The 26,034-nt window shown below is 40.3% G+C and overlaps 1 protein-coding gene across 1 annotated transcript in view; it reads left to right on the forward strand.

Annotated features, from left to right (window-relative positions):
- LOC110441515 (ubiquitin carboxyl-terminal hydrolase 24-like) overlaps positions 1-26,034 on the forward strand; it is a gene marked incomplete at its 3' end in the record, with an annotated part of 82,076 nt that overhangs the window by 46,844 nt on the left and 9,198 nt on the right. Inside the window, exons 48-57 of the mRNA XM_021484689.1 lie at positions 400-503; positions 850-963; positions 2,163-2,262; positions 2,866-2,892; positions 10,760-10,879; positions 12,152-12,247; positions 12,813-12,924; positions 14,386-14,507; positions 16,887-17,000; positions 17,907-17,972. Coding sequence (XP_021340364.1) covers positions 400-503; positions 850-963; positions 2,163-2,262; positions 2,866-2,892; positions 10,760-10,879; positions 12,152-12,247; positions 12,813-12,924; positions 14,386-14,507; positions 16,887-17,000; positions 17,907-17,972 — 975 coding nt within the window. The remainder of the gene's footprint in view (positions 1-399; positions 504-849; positions 964-2,162; positions 2,263-2,865; positions 2,893-10,759; positions 10,880-12,151; positions 12,248-12,812; positions 12,925-14,385; positions 14,508-16,886; positions 17,001-17,906; positions 17,973-26,034) is intronic.

Consider the following 26,034-nt stretch of genomic DNA (forward strand, 5'->3'; position numbering starts at 1 on the left):
TTGGTATGGACAGTGGTTGGTATGGACAATAATTGGAATGGACAGTGGTTGGGATGGACAGTGGTCGGGATGGACAGTGGTTGGGATGGACAGTGGTTGAGATGGGCAGTGGTCGATATGGACAGTAGTCCATATGAACAGTGGTTTGGATGGACAGTGGTTTTGTTGGATATTGGTTGGTATGGACAGTGGTCGAGATGGACAGTGGTAGAGATGGACAGTGGTTGGTATAGACAGTGGTTGGAATAGACAGGTGATAGACAAGATTGATGTGTAAATATTTTGTAATAAAGTATTTCGGTGATCATTCTGAACCCAAATCATGAAGATTTTGTCTTCAGTTGTAATAGTAGTAATATTTTAATTATATTAAATATTGTGTGTCATTCTGGTTTACAGAAAAGTCGTAATAAGAAGGATTTCACTACCATTTCTGTCCAAGCTCTCCAACTAGGAATGAAATATTTGTTCAACACATTCTTCAGGACGAAAAAGAGGACAAAGTAAGTACAATAAATTTCAAAATTTTGTTTCTCTTTACCTTGGAATATTTTAGCGGCATAATTGTTTAAATTTTCATTAAATAATTTTGTTTTGGAAAATAGTGTAACGCCAGTAAATTTTTCAGTACTTCCAGTTTCTGATATATACTTTTCTTTCTCTTTATTAACAAAAAGGATGACATTTGATCAGAAGTACAGTAGCTTTTTGATACAATTTATTTAAGTTATACATTAAAACTTGAAGGTTTGGTTTATTTGGCTTTCTGGTTTATACACTGTTCAGTTACACTATAGATCATTCTAAATAAAAGAAAAGAGAATATGACACAAACCATTGTACTTACAGAACCGACCTGTATGAATGGGCGGAGACCATAGAGAGTAAACTACAGGGCTGCAAGGAGGCGTGTATCTGGATGGTGGAATACATGTCCGGCATGGATGGATCCTCCTATATCAAGTAAGATACATTAACACTACCAGTAAAATCTTACTACATTGCCAACATTTGTACATAGATTGGAATTATAAAAGGGCCAGCCTTGGTCAGCTATGTATTGTACAGACACTGTGACAGTATGACCAGCCTTGGTCAGCTATGTATTGTACAGTCACTGTGACAGTATGGCCAGCCTTGGTCAGCTATGAATTGTACAGTGACAGTATGACCAGCCTTGGTCAGCTATGTATTGTACAGTGACAGTGACAGTATGACCAGCCTTGGTCAGCTATGTATTGTACAGTGACAGTGACAGTATGACCAGCCTTGGTCAGCTATGTATTGTACACTGACAGTATGACCAGCCTTGGTCAGCTATGTATTGTACAGTCACTGTGACAGTATGATCAGCCGTGGTCAGCTATGTATTGTACAGTCACTGTGGCAGTATGACCAGCCTTGGTCAGCTATATATTGTACAGTCACTGTGACAGTATGACCAGCCTTGGTCAGCTATGTATTGTACAGTCACTGTGGCAGTATGACCATGAACAATTGGCTTGAAGTTTTAACTGATAAATTGAAGGGTTATATTATTTGCATTAGGGGTGTCTTGTTAAAGGAGGTGGGTGAGTACTGTAAAGTGCTTTTAATCTCGTCTAATATTCAGTACATATTCGCGGTGGTTAAATTTCACTGTGCACCCGAATCCCATGTGTCGTGCAAAGTATTTTGAGTGTCATCATTTAAGGGTTAAACCTTGAAATACAGGTAAACCATCGTTAATCCGCCAGTGACTTCACTCGAAAGTAAATCAAATGTGTATGTACCTTTGTAGGAGTAAACTGTGATCAATAAATCACCTACTGTGTACACATAAATATGGTGTGGCCACTTATATGTAATTGTTGTTTTTACATGAACTACCCAGTTGTCTGGTGATAATCTGATTTGAGTTCATTTAAGCTTGCATAATAGCATTAGGTTAAAGGTATTTTCAACATGTTGTGATAAGGTACGTAAAAGCCGTTATCATTTTCTATAGTTTTGCTGGTGTTAAGAATTCACAGATTTAAGTCAAAGCGCGAATATAGCGAAATTAAAACCCCCGCGAAATATAACCACTATACAGTAATGTGACTGATACACAGCATATTAGTCCTATTTTGTGCCTCTGATAATCAAGATGTTCATGTACTCATTTCTGTATGTCTTTGTAGGCCATTTTTGTTGGAATGTCCTAACAGAGACGTTCGGTTTACTTTCGCACGAATCCTTGATGCTCTGATGTCAAGCTACTTCAAACATGGAGGAATACAGGTAAATAGCATCATATATTGTCTTTCTAAGGAAATGTACCACCTTTCAAGGAGTTTAATATTGCTCCTTTTGCCTGGTATGCATGTCCCTTACATTTACTTACTGTGACCATGGAAAATTTATGCACTGGAGTAAATCACAGACTGGAGTAAATTAACTTGCTGGGGTAAATACTGGTTATAATAGACTGTTCATGATTCCATGTAATTCCCCTTGACAATTCATTCTTTGACTGTAATTGGGGGTTCCCCCCCCCCAATTTGAAATATGAAATTGAGTGGAGATTTTATTTGTTATTGAAAAGTCTTTAAAGGATTATTCTTGTACACAGTGAAACCAACTTAAGTTTTCATTGTCCGTTGTACACTGTAATTGTAATTATTTAGATTGATGGATCGGCAGTGTTTATGTTTTCTTTTATTAAATACCTTCTGATGAATTTTTTAACAGATACATAACTTGTAAGTTATAAAATCTTGAAGAAAAGAACAAAATAACATAATACAAAATGAATAATAAATCATTATGATTGAAAGTTAGTTGAACCTAAAACAGAGATTAGTTTAAATTTTAAAAAAAAACACCATTGTGTATATTTCACAGAGTATATCTCCAACCCAAAGGAGAACGGTATGTAGCCAATGAACGGCTTAGTTTTGATAACTTGTTGTGTGTTTGTTTACTGGCAGTTGTGATAGAAGAATTGTTTGAAACAGAAACAATCAGAGTATGGAGATTTTTGGGAAAAATGTTCAAGTAACGAAAAAGAACTCCAAACAGGGGTATAGTAGTTTTTATCAGATTTATGTTTCAAAAGAACAAAAGAGTACATTTAAAAAGCAAAGGAAAACCAATTCCTTATATGTGGGCTCATAAGACTTGATATGCTTATAAAAGACAGAAAAAAAACACCAATTTATATCCACTATATTTTATGAATTAAAGTAATATGCACTTTTTTATCATTGATCTTTTCTTAATAACCTTTTCTCAATTTGATACAGTTCATACTAAAATGTGAAAATGTTTTTGTAAAACACAAATGCTGAATTCACAGAAGTGGAGCTACAGTATTTGTGGGGCTGGTAGCAGGCCATGTCTGGTATAGGTCCACTCTCATCCATACCAGTTCAGAATGTAAACAAAAGTTATAACATGTCCTGTTATAAGCCTGTCCCTACTTGGAGTGAGCAATTGTGTGTTGCTCTACTGGGCTTTATTGCAGGATAGAAAAATACAGGTCACAGTGACCTTTGTATGACATATTGATACAATACTCCACATGAAGTTTTATGCTGAACGCAAAGTCTAACAGATCATCTTACTGAGTAAAAGACAAACACTTTCTGCCCCCTCACACTGATGCTGTGGGGGCATAGTGTTATACACAGACATAGTGCCCCCTCCACTAATGCTGTGGGGGCGTGGTGTTATACACAGACATAGTGCCCCCTCAACTAATGCTGCGGGGGTGGTGGTGGTGTTATACACAGACATAGTGCCCCCTCCACTAATGCTGCAGGGGCGTGGTGTTATTCACAGACATAGTGCCCCCTCCACTAATGCTGCAGGGGCGTGGTGTTATACACAGACATAGTCCCCCCTCCACTAATGCTGCGGGTGTGTGTGTGTGTGTGTGTTATACACAGACATAGTGCTCCCTCCACTAATGCTGCGGGGGCGTTGTGTTATACACAGACATAGTGCCCCCTCCACTAATGCTGGGGGGGCGTGGTGTTATACACAGACATAGTCCCCCCTCCACTAATGCTGTGGGGGCGTGGTGTTATACACAGACATAGTGCCCCCTCCACTAATGCTGCGGGGGCGTGGTGTTATACAGACATAGTGCCCCTCCACTAATGCTGTGGGGGCGTGGTGTTATACACAGACATAGTGCCCCCTTTACTAATGCTGCGGGGGTGTGGTGTTATACACAGACATAGTGCCCCCTCTACTAATGCTGCGGGGGTGGGGTGGGGGGTGGGGTGTGTTATACACAGACATAGTGCCCCCTCCACTAATGCTGCAGGGGCGGGGTGTTATACACAGACATAGTGCCCCCTCTACTAATGGTGTGGGGTTGTGGTGTTATACACAGACATAGTGCGCCCTCCACTAAGGGCGTGGTGTTGTACACAGACATAGTGCCCCCTCCACTAATGCTGGGGGGGCGTGGTGTTATACACAGACATAGTGCCCCCTTTACTAATGCTGCGGGGGTGGGGTGTTATACACAGACATAGTGCCCCCTCTACTAATGGTGTGGGGTTGTGGTGTTATACACAGACATAGTGCCCGCTCCACTAATGCTGCGGGGAGTGGTTTTATACACAGACATAGTGCCCCCTACACAGACATAGTGCCCCCTCCACTAATGCTGCAGGGGCGTGGGGTTATACACAGACATAGTGCCCCCTCCACTAAGGGCGTGGTGTTGTACACAGACATAGTGCCCCCTCCACTAATGCTGTGGGGTTGTGGTGTTATACACTGACATAGTGCCCCCTCTACTAATGCTGCGGGGGCTTGGTGTTATACTCAGACATATTGCCCCCTCCACTAAGGCTGCGGGGGCGTGGTGTTATACAGACATAGTGCCCCCTCCACTATTGCTGCGGGGGCGTGATGTTATACACAGACATAGTGCCCCCTCTACTAAGGCTGCGGGGGTGGGATGGGGGGTGGGGTGTGTTATACACAGACATAGTGCCCCCTCCACTTATGCTGCAGGGGCGTGGTGTTATACAGACATAGTGCCCCCTCCACTATTGCTGCGGGGGCGTGATGTTATACACAGACATAGTGCCCCCTCCACTAATGGTGCGGGGGCGTGGTGTTATACACAGACATAGTACCCCCTCTACTAATGCTGCGGGGGCGTGGGGTTATACACAGACATAGTGCCCCCTCCACTAATGGTGCGGGGTTGTGGTGTTATACACAGACATAGTGCCCCCTCTCCTAATGCTGCGGGGGCGTGGTGTTATACACAGACATAGGGCCCCCTCAACTTATGCTGCGCGGGTGTGATGTTATACACAGACATAGTGCGCCCTCCACTAATGCTGCGGGGGCGTGGTGTTATGCACAGACATAGTGCCCCCTCTACTAATGGTGTGGGGTTGTGGTGTTATACACAGACATAGTGCGCCCTCCACTAATGCTGTGGGGGCGTGGTGTTATACACTGCTGCGGGGGCGTGGTGTTATACACAGACATAGTGCCCCCTCTACTAATGCTGCAGGGGCGTGGTGTTATACACAGACATAGTACCCCCTCTACTAATGCTGCGGGGGCGTGGTGTTATACACAGACATAGTGCCCCCTCAACTTATGCTGCGCGGGTGTGATGTTATACACAGACATAGTGCCCCCTCCACTTATGCTGCAGGGGCGTGGTGTTATACAGACATAGTGCCCCCTCCACTATTGCTGCGGGGGCGTGATGTTATACACAGACATAGTGCCCCCTCTACTAATGCTGCGGGGGCGTGGTGTTATACTCAGACATATTGCCCCCTCCACTAATGCTGCGGGGGCGTGGTGTTATGCACAGACATAGTGCCCCCTCCACTAATGCTGTGGGGGCGTGGTGTTATACACAGACATAGTGCCCCATCTACTAATGCTGCGGGGTTGTGGTGTTATACACAGGCATAGTGCGCCCTCCACTAATGTTGCGGGGTTGTGGTGTTATACACAGACATAGTGCCCCCTCCACTAATGCTGCGGGGGCGTGGTGTTATACACAGACATAGTGCCCCCTCCACTAATGCTGGGGGGGCCTGGTTTTATACACAGACATAGTGCCCCCTCCACTAATGGTGCGGGGTTGTGGTGTTATACACAGACATAGTGCCCCCTTCACTAATGCTGCGGGGGCCTGGTTTTATACACAGACATAGTGCCCCCTCCACTAATGTTGCCAGGTTGTGGTGTTATACACAGACATAGTGCCCCCTCCACTAATGCTGCGGAGGGTGGTGTTGTACACAGACATAGTGCCACCTCCACTAATGCTGTGAGGGCGTGGTGTTATACACAGACATAGTGCCCCCTCCACTAATGCTGCGGGGAGTGGTTTTATACACTGACATAGTGCCCCCTCCACTAATGCTGCGGAGTGTGGTGTTGTACACAGACATAGTGCCCCCTCCACTAATGCTGTGAGGGCGTGGTGTTATACACAGACATAGTGCGCCCTCCACTAATGCTGCAGGGGCGTGGTGTTATTCACAGACATAGTACCCCCTCTACTAATGCTGCGGGGGCGTGGTGTTATACACAGACATAGTGCCCCCTCAACTTATGCTGCGGGGGTGTGATGTTATACACAGACATAGTGCCCCCTCCACTTATGCTGCAGGGGCGTGGTGTTATACAGACATAGTGCCCCCTCCACTAATGCTGGGGGGGCGTGGTGTTATACACAGACATAGTGCCCCCTTCACTCATGCTGCGGGGGTGTGGTGTTATACACAGACATAGTGCCCCCTTGACTCATGCTGCGGGGGTGTGGTGTTATACACAGGCATAGTGCCCCCTCCACTAATGCTGCGGGGGCGTGGTGTTATACACAGACAAATTGCCCCATCCACTAATGCTGTGGGGGCGTGGTGTTATACACAGACATAGTGCACCCTCCACTAATGCTGCGGGGGCATGGTGTTATACACAGACATAGTGCCCCCTCCACTAATGCTGCGGGGGCATGGTGTTACACAGACATAGTGCCCCCTTCACTAATGCTGCGGGGGCGTGGTGTTATACACAGACATAGTGCCCCCTCTACTAATGGTGCGGGGTTGTGGTGTTATACACAGGCATAGTGCGCCCTCCACTAATGCTGCGGGGTTGTGGTGTTATACACAGACATAGTGCCCCCTCCACTAATGCTGCGGGGGCGTGGTGTTATACACAGACATAGTGCCCCCTCCACTAATGGTGCGGGGGTGTGGTGTTATACACAGACATAGTGCCCCCTCCACTAATGCTGCGGGGTTGTGGTGTTATACACAGACATAGTGCCCCCTCCGCTAATGCTGTGGGGGCGTGGTGTTATACACAGACATAGTGCCCCCTCCACTAATGGTGCGGGGTTGTGGTGTTATACACAGACATAGTGCCCCCTCCACTAATGCTGCGGGGGCGTGGTGTTATACACAGACATAGTGCCCCCTCCACTAATGGTGCGGGGTTGTGGTGTTATACACAGACATAGTGCCCCCTCCACTAATGCTGCGGGGGCGTGGTGTTATACACAGACATAGTGCCCCCTCCACTAATGGTGCGGGGTTGTGGTGTTATACACAGACATAGTGCCCCCTCCACTAATGCTGCGGGGGCGTGGTGTTATACACAGACATAGTGCCCCCTCCACTAATGGTGCGGGGTTGTGGTGTTATACACAGACATAGTGCCCCCTCCACTAATGCTGCGGGGGCGTGGTGTTATACACAGACATAGTGCCCCCTCCACTAATGGTGCGGGGTTGTGGTGTTATACACAGACATAGTGCCCCCTCCACTAATGCTGCGGGGGCGTGGTGTTATACACAGACATAGTGCCCCCTCCACTAATGGTGCGGGGTTGTGGTGTTATACACAGACATAGTGCCCCCTCCACTAATGCTGCGGGGGCCTGGTTTTATACACAGACATAGTGCCCCCTCCACTAATGGTGCGGGGTTGTGGTGTTATACACAGACATAGTGCCCCCTCCACTAATGCTGCGGGGGCCTGGTTTTATACACAGACATAGTGCCCCCTCCACTAATGGTGCCGGGTTGTGGTGTTATACACAGACATAGTGCCCCCTCCACTAATGCTGCGGGGAGTGGTTTTATACACAGACATAGTGCCCCCTCCACTAATGCTGCGGGGGCGTGGTGTTGTACACAGACATAGTGCCCCCTTCACTAATGCTGCGGGGGCCTGGTTTTATACACAGACATAGTGCCCCCTCCACTAATGGTGCCGGGTTGTGGTGTTATACACAGACATAGTGCCCCCTCCACTAATGCTGCGGGGAGTGGTTTTATACACAGACATAGTGCCCCCTCCACTAATGCTGCGGGGGCGTGGTGTTGTACACAGACATAGTGCCCCCTCCACTAATGCTGCGGGGGCCTGGTTTTATACACAGACATAGTGCCCCCTCCACTAATGCTGTGGGGGCGTGGTGTTATACAGACATTTTCCTTTCCTGTGTTAAGCTTAGCCTGGTATTTAAAATATCTTAACATCAAGTAACATGACCAATTGTACACATCTTTTAGCTTTTTTTACGCATTTTTATTTGTCATTCATCATCTTTGACGGCAGCGTAGCTCTATACATTCTGATGTGCTGCCAGTATACATTTGTATTGGGTTTTGTTGACTGTCCTTCACTATATGTTAACACATTCCTCTGTTTTATAGTTTGTACTATTTTATCTCAATCTCTAATTGTATTCAATAAATCTTTTGTATAATCAATTTGAATTTATTGATGACAATGATCAATATTTTAAAATCTTAAAATAGAGCTCATTTTGATATGTTGATAATGATGATTTGAACCAGTTATAAATACCAGTAATATACCGGTACAACATTACCTATACCTTAAGTTTGGTGATATAGGTTTGGGTAACATCAATTTTAATTTCTTTGTTTGTTTATGAGATAAATCTGCTTATTATTAAAAATTTCAAAATCAAAAATACTTGTATTTAAATAAAGATTTAATAGTTCAATTAGCACTTTTGACTGTGAAGGCTGACATTGTTTTTATATGTGTAGATATTGTACCTCCCTTTATAGAGAGTGCAGTGACCTTTGCCTCGTGTTAGAATGTTTCTCATCAGAGTAACTGTTTAGGATGACTTATAGAAATGTATCCATACCTAAAACATGTACTGATCTAAATGTGAAAATGTAAGATTTTTCAGTTTGTGTTAATCATACTCTAAAACTTTGAAAAAAAACCTGATTTAAAATAAGACTGTCTTGAATATGAGCCATATAAGGTAAACATTCGGTCAGTTCGAACAAAATTAAATAAATATTGTCAATCCTGTATACATGTTTTTTGTACAGGGAAATGTACTTAAAAAATTAGTAAGATTTGGAAAAAATTGGTCTAAATTTTTTAAAATATTAAAAACAGAATACTAATTTATGGAAAGAGATCTGATACTCCAATATGCATACAGTTATGTATTTCATTGAAAAGATAGGAAAACAACCATTTACATTTATGAAAAGTTTCTCGTCACACAACCAATAAGTGTTTCTATGTGACGTTTCGATGACCAGTGAAGCGTATGTACACTGTCACCATCATCAGACAAATGACCAGTGAAGCATATGTACACTGTCCCCTTCATCAGACAAATGACCAGTGAAGCGTATGTACACAGTCACCATCATCAGACAAATGACCAGTGAAGCGTATGTACACTGTCACCATCATCAGACAAATGACCAGTGAAGCGTATGTGCACTGTCACCATCATCAGACAAATGACCAGTGAAGCATATGTACACTGTCCCCTTCATCAGACAAATGACCAGTGAAGCGTATGCACACAAAGGTGTAAAATGTGTATGAGTTGTCCACAAATCAAAGTCAATTTGGCTACTTTATATATGTACCGAAATTACTCGATTCAGCTACACTTTGTTTATTATGAAGGTGACAGTGTACATATGCTTCACTGGTCATTTGTCTGAAGCGTATGTGCACTGTCACCATCATCAGACCAATGACCAGTGAAGCATATGTACACTGTCACCTTCATCAGACAAATGACCAGTGAAGCGTATGTACTCGGTCACCATCATCAGACAAATGACCAGTGAAGCGTATGTACACTGTCACCATCATCAGACAAATGACCAGTGAAGCATATGTATACTGTCACCATCATCAGACAAATGACCAGTGAAGCGTATGTACTCTGTCACCATCATCAGACAAATGACCAGTGAAGCGTATGCACACAAAGGTGTAAAATGTGTATGAGTTGTCCACAAATCAAAGTCAATTTGGCTACTTTATATATGTACCGAAATTACTCGATTCAGCTACACTTTGTTTATTACTTAGTCATAGATGTGGGAGAGTCTATAAGCCCCCTCATCTCAATTTAGAATTGGCCCTCTGTGGTGTATCCAGATGGCTTCCTTTATCTGCCGCTTGAACAGATTGCTCTCTCTGTCCAATACTTTGGAGTTGTCCCAGTCAATCACATGTACGTGTACTGGTTTTATTATTTAGTGCTTTTGAGTTAGCACAAAAAAGGCTAAGGTATGTATCCTAAGGTATGTATCCTAAAGTATGTATCCTAAGGTATGTATCCTAAGGTATGTATCCTAAAGTATATGTATGTTAATAAATATTTTAGACATTAAAACTATAATTTTATCATCTTGTACTTTTCACATTTGGATAAAGAGAAAGAAAAGGGACATAAATTTAATTGAATTATCTTCCTATCTTTATTCCAGACACAAAAGAACTTTGATGAAATCCTCGAGCACCTGCTTCAGATGCTGAACAAGGATGTGATAGACCATTGTAAATACTGCACCCAGTACTTCCAGGTCTTGTTTCACTATGTACAGTTGGTAAGTACAGGCCAATACTTCCAGTTCTTGTTTCACTATGTACAGTTGGTAAGTACAGGCCAATACTTCCAGTTCTTGTTTCACTATGTACACTTGGTCAGTACAGACCAGTACTTCCAGGTCTTGTTTCATTATGTACAGTTGGTAAGTACAGACCAGTACTTCCATGTCTTGTTTCACTATGTACAGTTGGTAAGTACAGGCCAATACTTCCAGTTCTTGTTTCACTATGTACAGTTGGTAAGTATAGACCAATATTTCCAGATCTTGTTTCACTATGTACAGTTGGTAAGTACAGATCAATACTTCCAGGTCTTGTTTCACTATGTACAGTTGTTAAGTACAGACCAGTACTTCCAGGTCTTGTTTCCCCATGTACAGTTGGTAAGTACAGACCAGTACTTCCAGGGCTTGTTTCACTATGTACAGTTGGTAAGTACAGGCCAATACTTCCAGTTCTTGTTTCACTATGTACAGTTGGTAAGTACAGGCCAATACTTCCAGTTCTTGTTTCACTATGTACACTTGGTCAGTACAGACCAGTACTTCCAGGTCTTGTTTCATTATGTACAGTTGGTAAGTACAGACCAGTACTTCCAGGTCTTGTTTAACTATGTACAGTTGGTAAGTACAGACCAATACTTCCAGTTCTTGTTTCACTATCTACAGTTGGTAAGTACAGACCAGTACTTCCATGTCTTGTTTCACTATGTACAGTTGGTAAGTACAGGCCAATACTTCCAGTTCTTGTTTCACTATGTACAGTTGGTAAGTACAGGCCAATACTTCCAGGGCTTGTTTCACTATGTACAGTTGGTAAGTACAGGCCAATACTTCCAGTTCTTGTTTCACTATGTACACTTGGTCAGTACAGACCAGTACTTCCAGGTCTTGTTTCCCCATGTACAGTTGGTAAGTACAGACCAGTACTTCCAGGGCTTGTTTCACTATGTACAGTTGGTAAGTACAGACCAATACTTCCAGTTCTTGTTTCACTATGTACAGTTGGTAAGTACAGGCCAATACTTCCAGGTCTTGTTTCACTATGTACAGTTGGTAAGTACAGACCAAGACTACAGTTATTTTGTAACAGTTTTCATTCTGTTTCTTTCATTTTCTGCTATAAACCCCCTGTCCCTGGTGATTAGGGAGTAATGTACTACCAGATGTTATCATGAGAGTATGATGACGGATACCTAGCCTTGATCTGTCTCCAGCGGTCATCACTCTACCTCACCTCCACTACTGATGGGTGTGATTTGTTTGTTACAGGGCACAAAGGCGTGTACCCACATGTTTCTGAGAAGAGGCTTCCCCCGACTAGTCACTTTTCTCCTCGGGCAGTCACAACAGCACCTGGAAGATCATGTAAGTTGTACATAGAGAATATTTAATGATTTCTGTTGAATACTATATATATTTCACAAGTGCGACAGAATACCGTTGTTTTCACATGTGCAAAGCACGAGTGAATTTATAATATGTTTTGCGATACAAGCAAAATATATACGGTTTTCAATGAGGAAACCATTAAATGTATAATATATACATATTTTAAAAATTAAATAATATTGCTGTATCAGTGTAAAATTAAAAGTGTGGAAAATATAGAAGTGTGATATTTTTTGCAGGATTCTTATGATTGTAATAATGTGCAGTAAAGATTTTATAATTTCACTAATGATGAGTAATCTCTACGAATTTCATGATAAAGATTTAGATTAAACATAAAACAAAAGTTGTTTCAAGGAATACTACAAAAAATGTATTACACTGCATCAGAATGGCATGTAACTGAGACAAGAAGGTATTTTTCCTGCAAATTGTTGGTAAATAAAACCTGTATATGCTTCCCCTTGGTATTAGGTATTTTAGTTCCCCGTCTTTGTGTCGTGTTGAATATCTGATGTGAAGATGACCCTTTACTTTACAGGAGTCGTCAACACGGAGATGGAGCTCCATACAGTCACGCGAATTTGGCAATCTACATTCAACCTTAGCAATACTGATCCTAAACTGTGATGTCTCCCACTACCATACAGAAGGTATGTAGGATTCGTTATTGTCCATCTACACATAAGATCAGTTAGATATGTAGGATTCCATATTGTCCATCTACACATAAGGTCAGTTAGGGATTTCAGAGTCCTTATTGGCCATCTACACATAAGGCCATTTAGGTATGTAGGATTTCTTATTGTCCATCTACGCATAAGGTCAGTTAGGCATGTAGGATTCCTTACTGTCCATCTACACATAATGTCAGTTAGGTGTGTATGATTCCTTATGGTCCATCTACACATAAGAACAGTTAGATATGTAGGATTCCTTGTTGTCCATCTACACATAATGTCATTTAGGTATGTAGGATTCATTATTGTCCATCTACCCATAAGATCAGTTAGGTATTTAGGATTCCTTATTGTCCCTCTACACATAAGGTCTTTTGGGAGTGTAGAATTCTTTGTTGTCCATGTATACATAAGGACATTTAGGTATGTAGGATTCGTTATTGTCCATCTACACATAAGATCAGTTAGATATGTAGGATTCCTTATTGTCCATCTACACATAAGGTCAGTTAGGTATTTCAGATTCCTTATTGTCCATCTACACATAAGGTCAGTTAGGTGTGTAGGATTCCTTATGGTCCATCTACACATAAGGTCAGTTAGGTATGTAGGATTCCTTATGGTCCATCTACACATAAGGTCAGTTAGGCATTTAGGATTCCTTATTGTCCATCTACACATAAGATCAGTTAGATATGTAGGATTCCTTATTGTCCATCTACACATAAGGACGGTTAGGCATTTAGGATTCCTTATTGTCCATCTACCCATAAGATCAGTTAGATATGTAGGATTCCTTATTGTCCATCTACACATAAGGTCAGTTAGGCATTTAGGATTCCTTATTGTCCATCTACACATAAGGTCAGTTAGATATGTAGGATTCCTTATTGTCCATCTACACATAAGGGCAGTTAGGTATGTAGGATTCCTTATGGTCCATCTACACATAATGTCAGTTAGGTATGTAGGATTCCTTATGGTCCATCTACACATAATGTCAGTTAGGTATGTAGGATTCCTTATGGTCCATCTACACATAAGGTCAGTTAGGTATGTAGGATTCCTTATTGTCCATCTACACATAAGGTCAGTTATGGTTACACAGATATAGTGTAAAATTATAATTAACGTTCTTAATGAAGGAAACTAAACTTTTTGGAAACTAAAGATTGCGGCATTTTGGTACAAATATACATGAATTTTCTGTTGGTTAGAGCCACCATTGTTGGAATGTTGTATGTTGTGTGATTACGGAGCAGTAATAATGTGACGACAACAGTACAGGACATCTACAGTTAACAAGTTAATAATTACTGTTTAATGTTACACACTTTAGCAGTGTCTACTCATCATGGCACTCCCATATCTCAAACATCTTCGTCACAAAAAAAGGTATTGTAAACTTGTGACCTTGACATTGTGTTGTTTCAGAAATAGGAGACTATAAGCCTTATAAACCACAATCTGGTGTTCACCCGGCAAAGTTACTGAAGATGTCGCCAGAGATGGAGAAGTATGTGATCGGGGCAGAGTCTGTCCGCTATCTTCGTGAGGTGAGTCTAATAATGTTATTTTTATACCATAAACAAATTACCTGTACTGTGTGTAGTGTTGATTTATCTCCCTTTGATTTCACACAGGGTTTTGTTACGTTGATTTTCAAATAAATTGTGTTGAGCTCTCTGTTAGGACAAAGATGATTACATTGTATTATTATTGTAGGTGGTACAGGCTATAAGTGAGAAACCCTGTACGTACCATTGTACATTTGTTATCTCTAGGTGGTTACGGTAAACCTTCGGTCAGTTTGAATCGGCGGATAGTTCGAACACGTATTTTTTTCAATAAAAACAATAATTTTCTAGCTAGTGATAGTTCAAATTCTGATTGACCCTATTTCGGATAGTCCGAACTTGTCAAATGAAAACGTAAAGTAAGATTTTTTTTCGGCAAACTCCATTGAAAGCTCGCGGCGATCGGCACCGGAAAAATGCCAATACTTTGATCAACAGACACGTTTAGGGTAATGGGTTGTATGTGTGAGCATTGCAGTACAGCTGTGACAGACAAACCATAAATATATGTCACAGATTTTAGCGTTGATTCATTTTTTTTACATTGTTTGAAAAACACATCGTGCACGAGACAGCCAATTTCAACTTAGGCCCCGACAATGTATAAATAACATGCGATCAGTGCGAACTGATGTCACGCTGTATGGCTATACGCTAAGAAATCGCCCGTGTGTTGTCAAATACAGTGTTAACTAAGCATTTTGATTATTTTATTGCGACCAGTCACCCCTTAATTATTGCCAATCAAGGTATTACCTGTAAACGTGTGCCCTCACACCAGGTAGGGCAGGACACGATGTCGCGGTAGGAATCGGCCGCCCAGCCATGGTGAGTGACGTGATTAGCATTCATGTCAAAGCCCAGACAATCCACAGGTGTCCCAATTAGCGATGGGTAATTTTGAAGGTGTCAAATAAGTTTGGTAGGTATTAGGACTATATCACTTATAATTTAAAGCAGACATGTTGATGTTCTGACCTAATTTTACTAACATATAGACCTATATTTACTGTACAGTAGCGCTTTGTAAACACAACAGGCTATGTAGACTGTTTTCAATTTATTAAACGAACCATTCATTACGAAAATAACAAAACCTAACCACGCAGAGACTCAATATTTAGGTCTCTGATACAAGCTAGGTAGTCTTAACTTTTGTGTCACAAATGAAACGTGTACTGTTTCGGGGCCTACACAAGGGCCTCTGCTTCGCAATAACGATCATAATTATCACGAAATGAAGAAAGTTTAATGATCAATTAACATTGAATTAAATAATATACTATCATTTTACCCATTTATAAATGTGCCATTGTTCTATGCCAGGCCGTCGTTGTTACGTATCGACCTTACATTGGATATATAGAGGTATACTCCGGTGAAGAAAATATGTCGGGTATATGTTTGTGACTTGATTTGCACTTTGCCGAAATTTTTGCCGATAGTTCGAACTCACGCTTATTTTCTGAAGCATAATTTTGTATAATCCGAACAGGTTCATCAATATTTATTTAATTTTGTTCGAACTGACCGAAGGTTTACCGTANAGGCTTTTAGGGAGAAACCCTGTATGTACCATAGTACATTTGTTATCCCTCGGTGGTTATCCTATATTTGTAGGTGGTACAGGCTATAAGTTAGAAACCCTGTACGTACCATAGTACATTTGTTATTCCTCGGTGGTTATCCTATATTTGTAGGTGAACGTGATACAGGCTTTTAGGCAGAAACCCTGTATGTACCATAATACATTTGTTATCCCTCGGTGGTTATCCTATATTTGTAGGTGAACGTGATACAGGCTTTTAGGGAGAAACCCTGTATGTACCATAGTACATTTGTTATCCCTCGGTGGGTATCCTATATTTGTAGGTGGTACAGGCTATTAGAGAGAAATCCTGTATGTACCATAGTACATTTGTTATCCCTCGGTGGTTATCCTATGTTTGTAGGTGGTACAGGCTTTTAGGGAGAAACCCTGTACGTACCATAGTACATTTGTTATCCCTCGGTGGGTATCCTATATTTGTAGGTGGTACAGGCTTTAAGGGAGAAACCCTGTACGTACCATAGTACATTTGTTATCCCTCGGTGGTTATCCTATATTTGTAGGTGAACGTGGTACAGGCTTTTAGGGAGAAACCCTGTATGTACCATAGTACATTTGTTATCCCTCGGTGGTTATCCTATATTTGTAGGTGGTACAGGCTATTAGAGAGAAACCTTGTATGTATCATAGTACATTTGTTATCCCTCGGTGGTTATCCTATATTTGTAGGTGGTACAGGCTATTAGGGAGAAACCCTGTTTGTACCATAGTATATTTGTTATCCCTCGGTGGTTATCCTTTATTTGTAGGTGGTACAGGCTATACGAGAGATCAGTAACATGTCTCACCACGTGTCGGACATGATCATCTACTGCAGTTTCTGTAACCAAACCTTCAGTGACACAGTTCTCAAACAACTCATGGTAAGTATAACATGCACAGTCAATGTTCTCAAACAACTCATGGTAAGTATAACATGTACAGTCAATGTTCTCAAACAACTAATGGTAAGTACAACATGTACAGTCAATGTTCTCAAACAACTCATGGTAAGTATAACAGGCACAGTCAATGTTCTCAAACAACTAATGGTAAGTACAACATGTTCAGTCAATGTTCTCAAACAACTAATGGTAAGTACAACTTGTACAGTCAATGTTCTCAAACAACACATGGTAAGTATAACATGTAAAGTCAATGTTTTCAAACAATTCATGGGAAGCATAACATGTACAGTCAATGTTTTCAAACAACTCATGGGAAGTATAACATGTACAGTCGATGTTCTCAAACAACTAATGGTAAGTACAACATGTACAGTCAATGTTCTCAAACAACTCATGGTAAGTATAACTTACATGTCGTTTTGTGAGTTCAAATCCTGGCCTTTTTCCAAGTGAATTTGTTTCTCTGCTTATACATGATAAAAAAAAAAGAAATGTTAAGGTGATTTTTAACCAAGGACAAATAAAGTGATAAGAAAATATGTCAATTACTAGCAGATCAGTGCATGTCATTCTAAGTGATGTAAATTCAAAGAACTCTTCAGGTTTATTTATACAATTCTGTACAGTGGTACTCTCATCCTTAAACAACTTGTAATTTTATGGCAATTAAAATTTGATATTTTTTTCCATTTTAATAATGAATTATTAAGTTAAATTGTAAACTGACCTCATTGTTATTTTAAGAATTTTCCAATATAATGGAAATTGTGTGCATGTGTAACAAAATGAAAAAACAACAACTTGTCTTCCATTGTTAGATAAAAGGTTTATTATTGAATACATTTAACAATGAAGTTAATTGCCTGTGATTGTTTGTGGCAGCTCCAGTACACGAACGGTCCCTCCAACGAACTCAAGATGATCTTCTCACTGCTCATGGAACTACTGGTAAGTACGAAATTAGGAGTTGTTTCCCTTTGTTTGTAAATGTTGTAAAGTTGTGTTTCTTTTTTAGACACGAAACTCATGTTTATGCATGATACCTTATTTAACTAGTGATGAGCTCATGTGGCCTCAAAGGGTCAAACAAGAGCTATGTTACACCGGGACCAAACTCACTTTGTTTCTATTTCACACAGTTACACTACACTATTTATATTAAGTTCAAACCTTTGATAAAAAGAACCCTTGTAGACAATTGTATTAATTGTATAAATTGTATATCTATGTACTGTAAAGCACTTTAGAGTGGCTTATTCTAGCTAGATAGGGCGCTATATCAAATGTTGTATATTATTATTATTAAGGGTTATATTGTGAACACAGCATTCACTCACAAAGTATCCACTGCATACATGTGTAAGACGTAAGACTTAACAGTAGTAGTATTGGGCCCATAATTCTAAAAAGTCATGAGAAAACAAAATTGTTTCAAAATTTTGCAGAAATGTGAAATATTCAGTCTTAACTAACTTTGAAATGTATAAACCCAGTAATAACATTGAGTTCAGTATTAAATGGAAAAATATGTTTAAGAAAGAAAAGTTGCTGTCAGCTATACTCAGTAGTAACAGTGTACAATAGTGAGTTTGTTGGATGAGGGTAGGTAATGATTTATATTGTTAAAGCAAGCAAAAGAACATTATCTAAGTTATTTAGTATCACTGTCCTCAAGGACCTGACTTACTTGTCAGGTTTGTGCCGAGACCATCAGTAGGCATAGAAACAGTAGGACTTGGTGTAAACTCAGTATTTCACAGACACAGTGGTCCTTCAATCTTGTAACATATTATATCAGCTGCATGCCTGATATTTTTTACTGTCAAATGTCAACATACATAGAATTTGTAGCTGACATAATAAGAATGATCACCTCGTGAGTTAACTATATGGGTTTTTTTTGTAGAGAGAATTGAATAATTTCTGCATTTGTCTAAGTTGTCTAATAGTTGTGAAGTTCAAGTTTTAATATTTTCAGTCTCAAACAAATGTACATACAAAATACAAAAGTTGCGTTAACAAATGTGTCCATTAAATCATTAAGGCTTATTGGGTTTTACAGAAATGTGATTTAAAAAACATCAAGGATGCTTTAGTGTAGGTATTGGATAGTGTTTACAACACATCCATCCACTCTATAAGTTTCACAAATTTTAAATTGATTTTGACTAGAAAATATTTATTGAAATTTTAGACATGCATTCTCTTCTTATTTTAAATTAAAAAAATGCCTGGTAATAAGCCCACCCTTATCTATTTCAGCTCAGTACAAATGCTCACAAACGCTACTCCATTGACCAATAATAATAAGCCATTCCCCTATGTTGAGTCTACAGATTATGTGTGAGCACCTGGGCTTATTGCAGGATATTTCAAGGTCGCAAGGGTTAAAATGTGTTTAAAACCCATAAACATTTTCTTTTGAATAACCAAGAGGTCTAGAGTATTGATATTTAGCAGAAGGTACCTTGGGCAGAGTGATATATTATTTTTTCTCAAATAAATGACCTTGACTTACTTTCAAGGTCACAGGGTTAAAAGTGTTAAAAACCTTAAAACATCTTCTCCTGAATAACCAGGAGGCCCAGACTAATGATACTTGATCAGTAGGTACCTGGGACAGAGTGCTATAAACTTTCCTCAAATAAGTTACCTTGACCTACTTTAAGGATCTCAAAGGTCGAATGTGTTGATAACTTTTATACATCTTCTTTAGAATAACCAAGAGGCCTAGTGTACTGATACGGGGCCAGTAGGTGCCTGGGCCAGAGTGCTATAAAGGTTCCTCAAATAAATAACCTTTATCTACTTTCAAGGTCACAGGGATAAAAAGTGTTAAAAACCTTGAAACATCTTCTTCTGAATAACCAAGAGGCCTAGAGAATTGATACTTGACCAGTAGGTATCTGGGACAGAGTTATATGAAGGTTTGTCAAATAAATTAGGTCAGATATGTAAATATCTTTCAACAACATCTTCAGCAATACCAGGAGGCCCTGGGAAATATTATTTGACCAGTAGCATGCTGGGATAGAGTAGTATAAAGTTTCATTTAGTCTGGAGCGTTCCTAAGCCTCCTTGGAGTCTCAATATATGGAAATTTTGCGTAAGTATTTTTATTGAGAATATTTTCCCATGATTGCTCAAATATCCAGGTGAGCGATACAGGCCCTCTGGGCCTCTTGTTTCAAGATTTCACAGACAACTTGATTAATGATATGTGGCGTCCGTATTCCGTCCGTCATCTTTTCCTTTAAAACACTACTAGTCCTGAACGGCCCAGAAGATTTTCACTAAATTTGGTGTGGCTCCCCTGGGGGCAGAGGGGTGGGGCCAAATAGGGGAAATAGAGGTAAACCTATAAAATCCTTCTTCTACCATAGGGATTAAGGATTTTATCCCAATTTGGTCTTGAGCATCTTTTTTGCAAGGGGACTCAATTTTGTATAAATGGTGGGTGTGGCCCCCCTGGGGGTAGAGTGGCGGGGCCCAATAGGGGAAATAGAGGTAAAATCCTAGAAGGCATTTCAAGATTTTACCTCTATTTCCCCTATTGGGCCCCGCCACTCTACCCCCAGGGGGGCCACACCCACCATTTATACAAAATTGAGGATAAAGGCATTTTATCCTAATTTAGCCTGGAGTATCCTTGGGCCAAGGGGACTCAATTTTGTATAAACTGTGAGTTTGAAACCCATGAGGGCAGAGGGGCGGGGTCGAATAGGGGAAATAGAGGTAAAACCTTTGAAATCCTTCTCCTTCCATAGGGATAAAGGGATTTTATCCTTGTTTTGTCTTGATCATCTTTGGGCCAAGATGACTCAATTTTGTATTAAAGATAGGGTTGGCCACTTTGCGTGTAGGGAGCGGGGCTCGAAAGAGGAATTTGAGGTTTAAATCTTAAAACTCCGTCTCCTTCTGTATCATTGGAGGGATTTTATCCAAATTTGGCCTGGAGCATCCTCGGGCAAAGGAGATTTTGTTTTGTATAAAAATTGTGTGTGTCCCCTCTGGATGCAGAGGGGCAGTGCTCAAAATGAGAATTTTATGTAAAAAATTGTTAGAATCCTTCTCCTTCTGTACTATTGGAGGGATGTTATCCACATTTGACCTGGAGCATCCTTGGGCAAAGGAGACTAAATCTCATAAACTGAGGGTGTGGCCCTTCTGGGTGCAGAGTTGCGGGGCCCAATAGGGGAATTTGAGGTTTAAATCTTTAAAATCCTTCTTCTTCTGAACCATTGGTTGGATTTTATGTAACAATAATAATTTCCCATGGTTGCTTTATTATCCAGGTGAGCAATACAGGCCCTCTTGGCCTCTTGTTTTACTGGGTATCAATAAAGTCGCTGTTTGTCCGTGTACACATTGTTTTGTCTGTGTACACCTTGTTTTGTCAATCGGTTGTTATGATGATATCCATGATATCCTGTTCACAGCTCGGGAGATTTGATTTTATGGCCTTCGTAGTTAATGCTAGCTGTTATGTTTTATATGTGTGTTTGTTTTGTGTTGTAGCTATTTCTATCTTTCCAAAACATGGATGTGATGATGTAACAAAGATATTTATTGCATTCCCAACATTTTGCCGTGTCAAAAATAACTATTACGAAGACAGGCTATTCTTTTGTGGGTTCTGGCCATGGTGTACCTACATTTAACAACGGCTAGAATAAGAACCCTAAGCAACAGCTGACAAATCAACCTCACCACTCAGCAACAATAACACTTCACATTGATCCCAGCACATGTTATAGATTTACTTTATTATTCCATATAAAAGTCAGTGCATTAGGGCAGTCAGTATGTGCTGTTTGGTTAGGTATTCAGACCAGGTTGGTTTGAAAGTCCGAATCATTTGAACTCTGTAAACTTAAGTATGTTGTGACAGGTACTTGTCCTATTTTTGATGAGTTGAGGATGGGTAAATGGAACAGATACTGTCCCTCAAAGACCGGTAAAATAAATTACAAGTTTCTGAATTTCAAATAAGCCATTTTTCAATTCTTTTACAACGTAACTATTCTTTACATCGTTGTGATACACTAACTGTTGATACTAAATACATAGCTAGGTGGAGCACTGCTATAATGATAATCAAACCATCTATATATAGCTGTTTTGTTGCCGTAATTGTCATACAGGTTCATTTTTTATATGTAATACATGTATGTTCTAAAAGCTGTTTCCCAAGGCTATTGTAATATGCTGATGGGCACTGACAGATATCAGTGTCAGGTAATTTATGTTCAAATAGGTAAAACAAAATACAGAAGAAATTTATCATCAATTATATAAAGAAGTCAGTTTGTTCTCAAATGGATCTGGATAAATAAATTACCTGCAGTACACATGTCACATAGCTGTCTGTTTTGGAAGAATATGAGAGATTGTTTTGTTCATATATCCCAGTTGCTTAAAACCTGTACCTAGTAACAGCAAACAGAGGTTGTTTACCAAGCTCAACTGTCTGGTTCTGGTTGAGGTCAAGCTTATCGGGATGACTAGCCAGTATGATTTAACAGCAGTTCTGTTGATTAGGTTAGCCACTGATAAATGTATTAATTATCAATGAAATAAGATAAGGTTTCCGTGATAACACTGCCTGGTTGCTGACCCAAGTGTCAACAGTAAAATGACCTCTGAAAACTTAAGATATGACAGACAAGTGTGGAAAGGTCAACTTTATTAGCCCACCATCATCTGATGGTGGGCTATTCAAATCACCCTGCGTCCGTGGTCCGTGGTCTGTCCGTCATCCTTAAACAATTCTAGTTATCGGTATTTCTCAAGAAGTACCAGAGGGATCTTTCTCAAATTTTATATGTAGGTTCCCCTTGGTCTTTAGCGGTGCAGGGCAACTTTTGAGACTGATCGGATAAACAACATGGCCGACAGGCAGCCATCTTGGATTTTGATAGTGAAAGTTTGTTATCGCTATTTCTCTGGAAGTACCAGAGGGATCTTTCTCAAATTTTATATGTAGGTTCCCCTTGGTCCTTAGCGGTGCAGGGCAACTTTTGAGACTGATCGGATAAACAACATGGCCGACAGGCAGCCATCTTGGATTTTGATAGTGTAAGTTTGTTATCGCTATTTCTCNCATAGGGATCTTTCTTAAATTTTGTATGTAGGTTCCCCTTGGTCCTAGCTATGCAGGGCAATTTTAGAGACTGATCGGATAAGCAACATGGCAGACAGGCAGCCATCTTGGATTTTGATAGTGAAAGTTTGTTATCGCTATTTCTCAGGAAGTACCAGATGGATCTTTCTCAAATTTTGTATGTAGGTTCCCCTTGATCTCTTGTTGTGCATGTTATATTTTGAGACTGATCATAAAAACAAAATGGATTATAAGAAGAACTAAACAGATCTTTCTCATATTGCAATGATCGATTCTATTTCTTTCACATTAAGTACTGTACTAGTAAATATGTGAAATGACAAACTCACTTTGAAGGTTGGCTTTCATACACATCAGTATTAAGTTTAGATCAAAAGTTACCTAAAGGTGCATTTACTGTTAACATGACTAGATCAAACAGATTAGAGGAAAGAAGAGAAAAGATCGAACTGACAAAGAACTAATGAAGATGGTACATAGGTGGGCACCAGGATCCCTCTGGGATCTCTTGTATTGACCAGTACTGACCAATTAGTAACTACTGCCATCCAAAGACATTTGTGTCTGTACAGCTGTATAAATAGGTATACCTACATCTCATGAGCAGTACGTTCCTGTGATGGACAGGACTACCATGTGTCTGTACAGCTGTATAAATAGGTACCTACATCTCATGAGCAGTACGTTCCTGTGATGGACAGGACTCCCATGTGTCTGTACAGCCGTATAAATAGGAACCTACATCTCATGAGCAGTACAATCCTGTGATGGACATGACTCCCATGTGTCTGTACAGCCGTATAAATAGGTACCTACACCTCATGAGCAGTACAATCCTGTGATGGACAGGACTCCAATGTGTCTGTACAGCTATAAAAATAAGTACGTACATCTCATGAGCAGTACGTTCCTGTGATGGACAGGACTCCCATGTGTCTGTACAGCAATACAATTTGGTACCTACATCACATCTCATAAGTACCGAGTTTGTTTGGTAATAGAACCTGACTAAAACACCTGTGATTTACTTTCTGGTGGAGTCCTTGGAGAGTACCTGAAGAATTACGCAGTTGAGCACTCCAGACATCAGAGGTCTATAGCCTTAAATAGGTCTAGACTTTGATCAAACAGTTTAACTCATTCATCCCTGAAGACACATTTGAACTCCTCCAATTCAAAGGTTGGAATAGTTCATTACGAAATTTCAAGGGTGAATGAGTTAAAGATCAATTCTTACCAAATTTAGCTTCAGGTTTAAAAGGACTTTTGGCTCTTACATTTTAAATCATCCACTCTAACCAAAAATAGCTATGGATATAAAAAGATTCCTAAGCTATGAAAACATACACCACGATTTACATAATTATGCGTATTTGTTATTCATGGCCCATAAGCACCTGTAGTGTATCCACAGCTGTGTTTTATCTATATATATATATGAGCCAGAATCGGAATTCCATACTGACATATAAAATAAACTGCAGATACTGAAATACACCTGGTAACTTCAGGAAAACAGGGTAACTGATCATGATCTCCTGACAAGTCTTAGTACACATACAAATGTAGCTTCAACTTTTCAAGTACAGTTATGTGATACATTTACTGTACATTTACATCATCACTGCTGATGGTTTTTGATTCTTGTTCTGTGATTAAACCTATCATCTTGTTGTTACTGTTTCTATGGTAACATCAAGGTCTGCTGACTGTTACTGTTTATATGGTTACATCAAGGTCTACTGACTGTTACTGTTTCTATTGTAACATCAAGGTCTACTGACTGTTACTGTTTCTATTGTAACATCAAGGTCTACTGACTGTTACTGTTCTATGGTAACATCAAGGTCTACTGACTGTTACGGTTCTATGGTAACATCAAGGACTACTGACTGTTACTGTTCTATGGTAACATCAAGGACTACTGACTGTTACTGTTCTATGGTAACATCAAGGACTACTGACTGTTACTGTTCTATGGTAACATCAAGGACTACTGACTGTTACTGTTCTATGGTAACATCAAGGTCTGCTGACTGTTCCTGTTTCTATGGTAACATCAAGGTCTGCTGACTGTTACTGTGTCTATGGTAACATCAAGGTCTACTGACTGTTACTGGTTCTATGGTAACATCAAGGTCTATTGACTGTTCCCGTTCTATGGTAACATCAAGGACTACTGACTGTTACTGTTCTATGGTAACATCAAGGTCTACTGACTGTTACGGTTCTATGGTAACATCAAGGACTACTGACTGTTACTGTTCTATGGTAACATCAAGGACTACTGACTGTTACTGTTCTATGGTAACATCAAGGACTACTGACTGTTACTGTTCTATGGTAACATCAAGGACTACTGACTGTTACTGTTCTATGGTAACATCAAGGACTACTGACTGTTACTGTTCTATGGTAACATCAAGGACTACTGACTGTTACTGTTCTATGGTAACATCAAGGTCTGCTGACTATTACTGTTTCTATGGTGACATCAAGGTCTGCTGGCTGTTACTGTTCTATGGCGACATCAAGGTCTGCTGAGGGTTACTGTTTCTATGGTAACATCAAGGTCTGCTGCCTGTTACTGTTTCTATGGTAACATCAAGGTCTGCTGCCTGTTACTGTTTCTATGGTAACATCAAGGTCTACTGACTGTTACTGGTTCTATGGTAACATCAAGGTCTGCTGACTGTTACTTTTTCTATGGTAACATCAAGGTCTACTGACTGTTACTGTTCTATGGTAACATCAAGGTCTGCTGACTGTTACTGTTTCTATGGTGACATCAAGGTCTGCTGACTGTTACTGTTCTATGGCGACATCAAGGTCTGCTGACTGTTACTGTTTCTATGGTAACATCAAGGTCTGCTGACTGTTACTGTT

The sequence above is a fragment of the Mizuhopecten yessoensis genome, unplaced genomic scaffold, assembly GCF_002113885.1.
Source record: "Mizuhopecten yessoensis strain PY_sf001 unplaced genomic scaffold, ASM211388v2 scaffold716011, whole genome shotgun sequence".
Taxonomy (NCBI): Eukaryota; Metazoa; Mollusca; class Bivalvia; order Pectinida; family Pectinidae; genus Mizuhopecten; species Mizuhopecten yessoensis.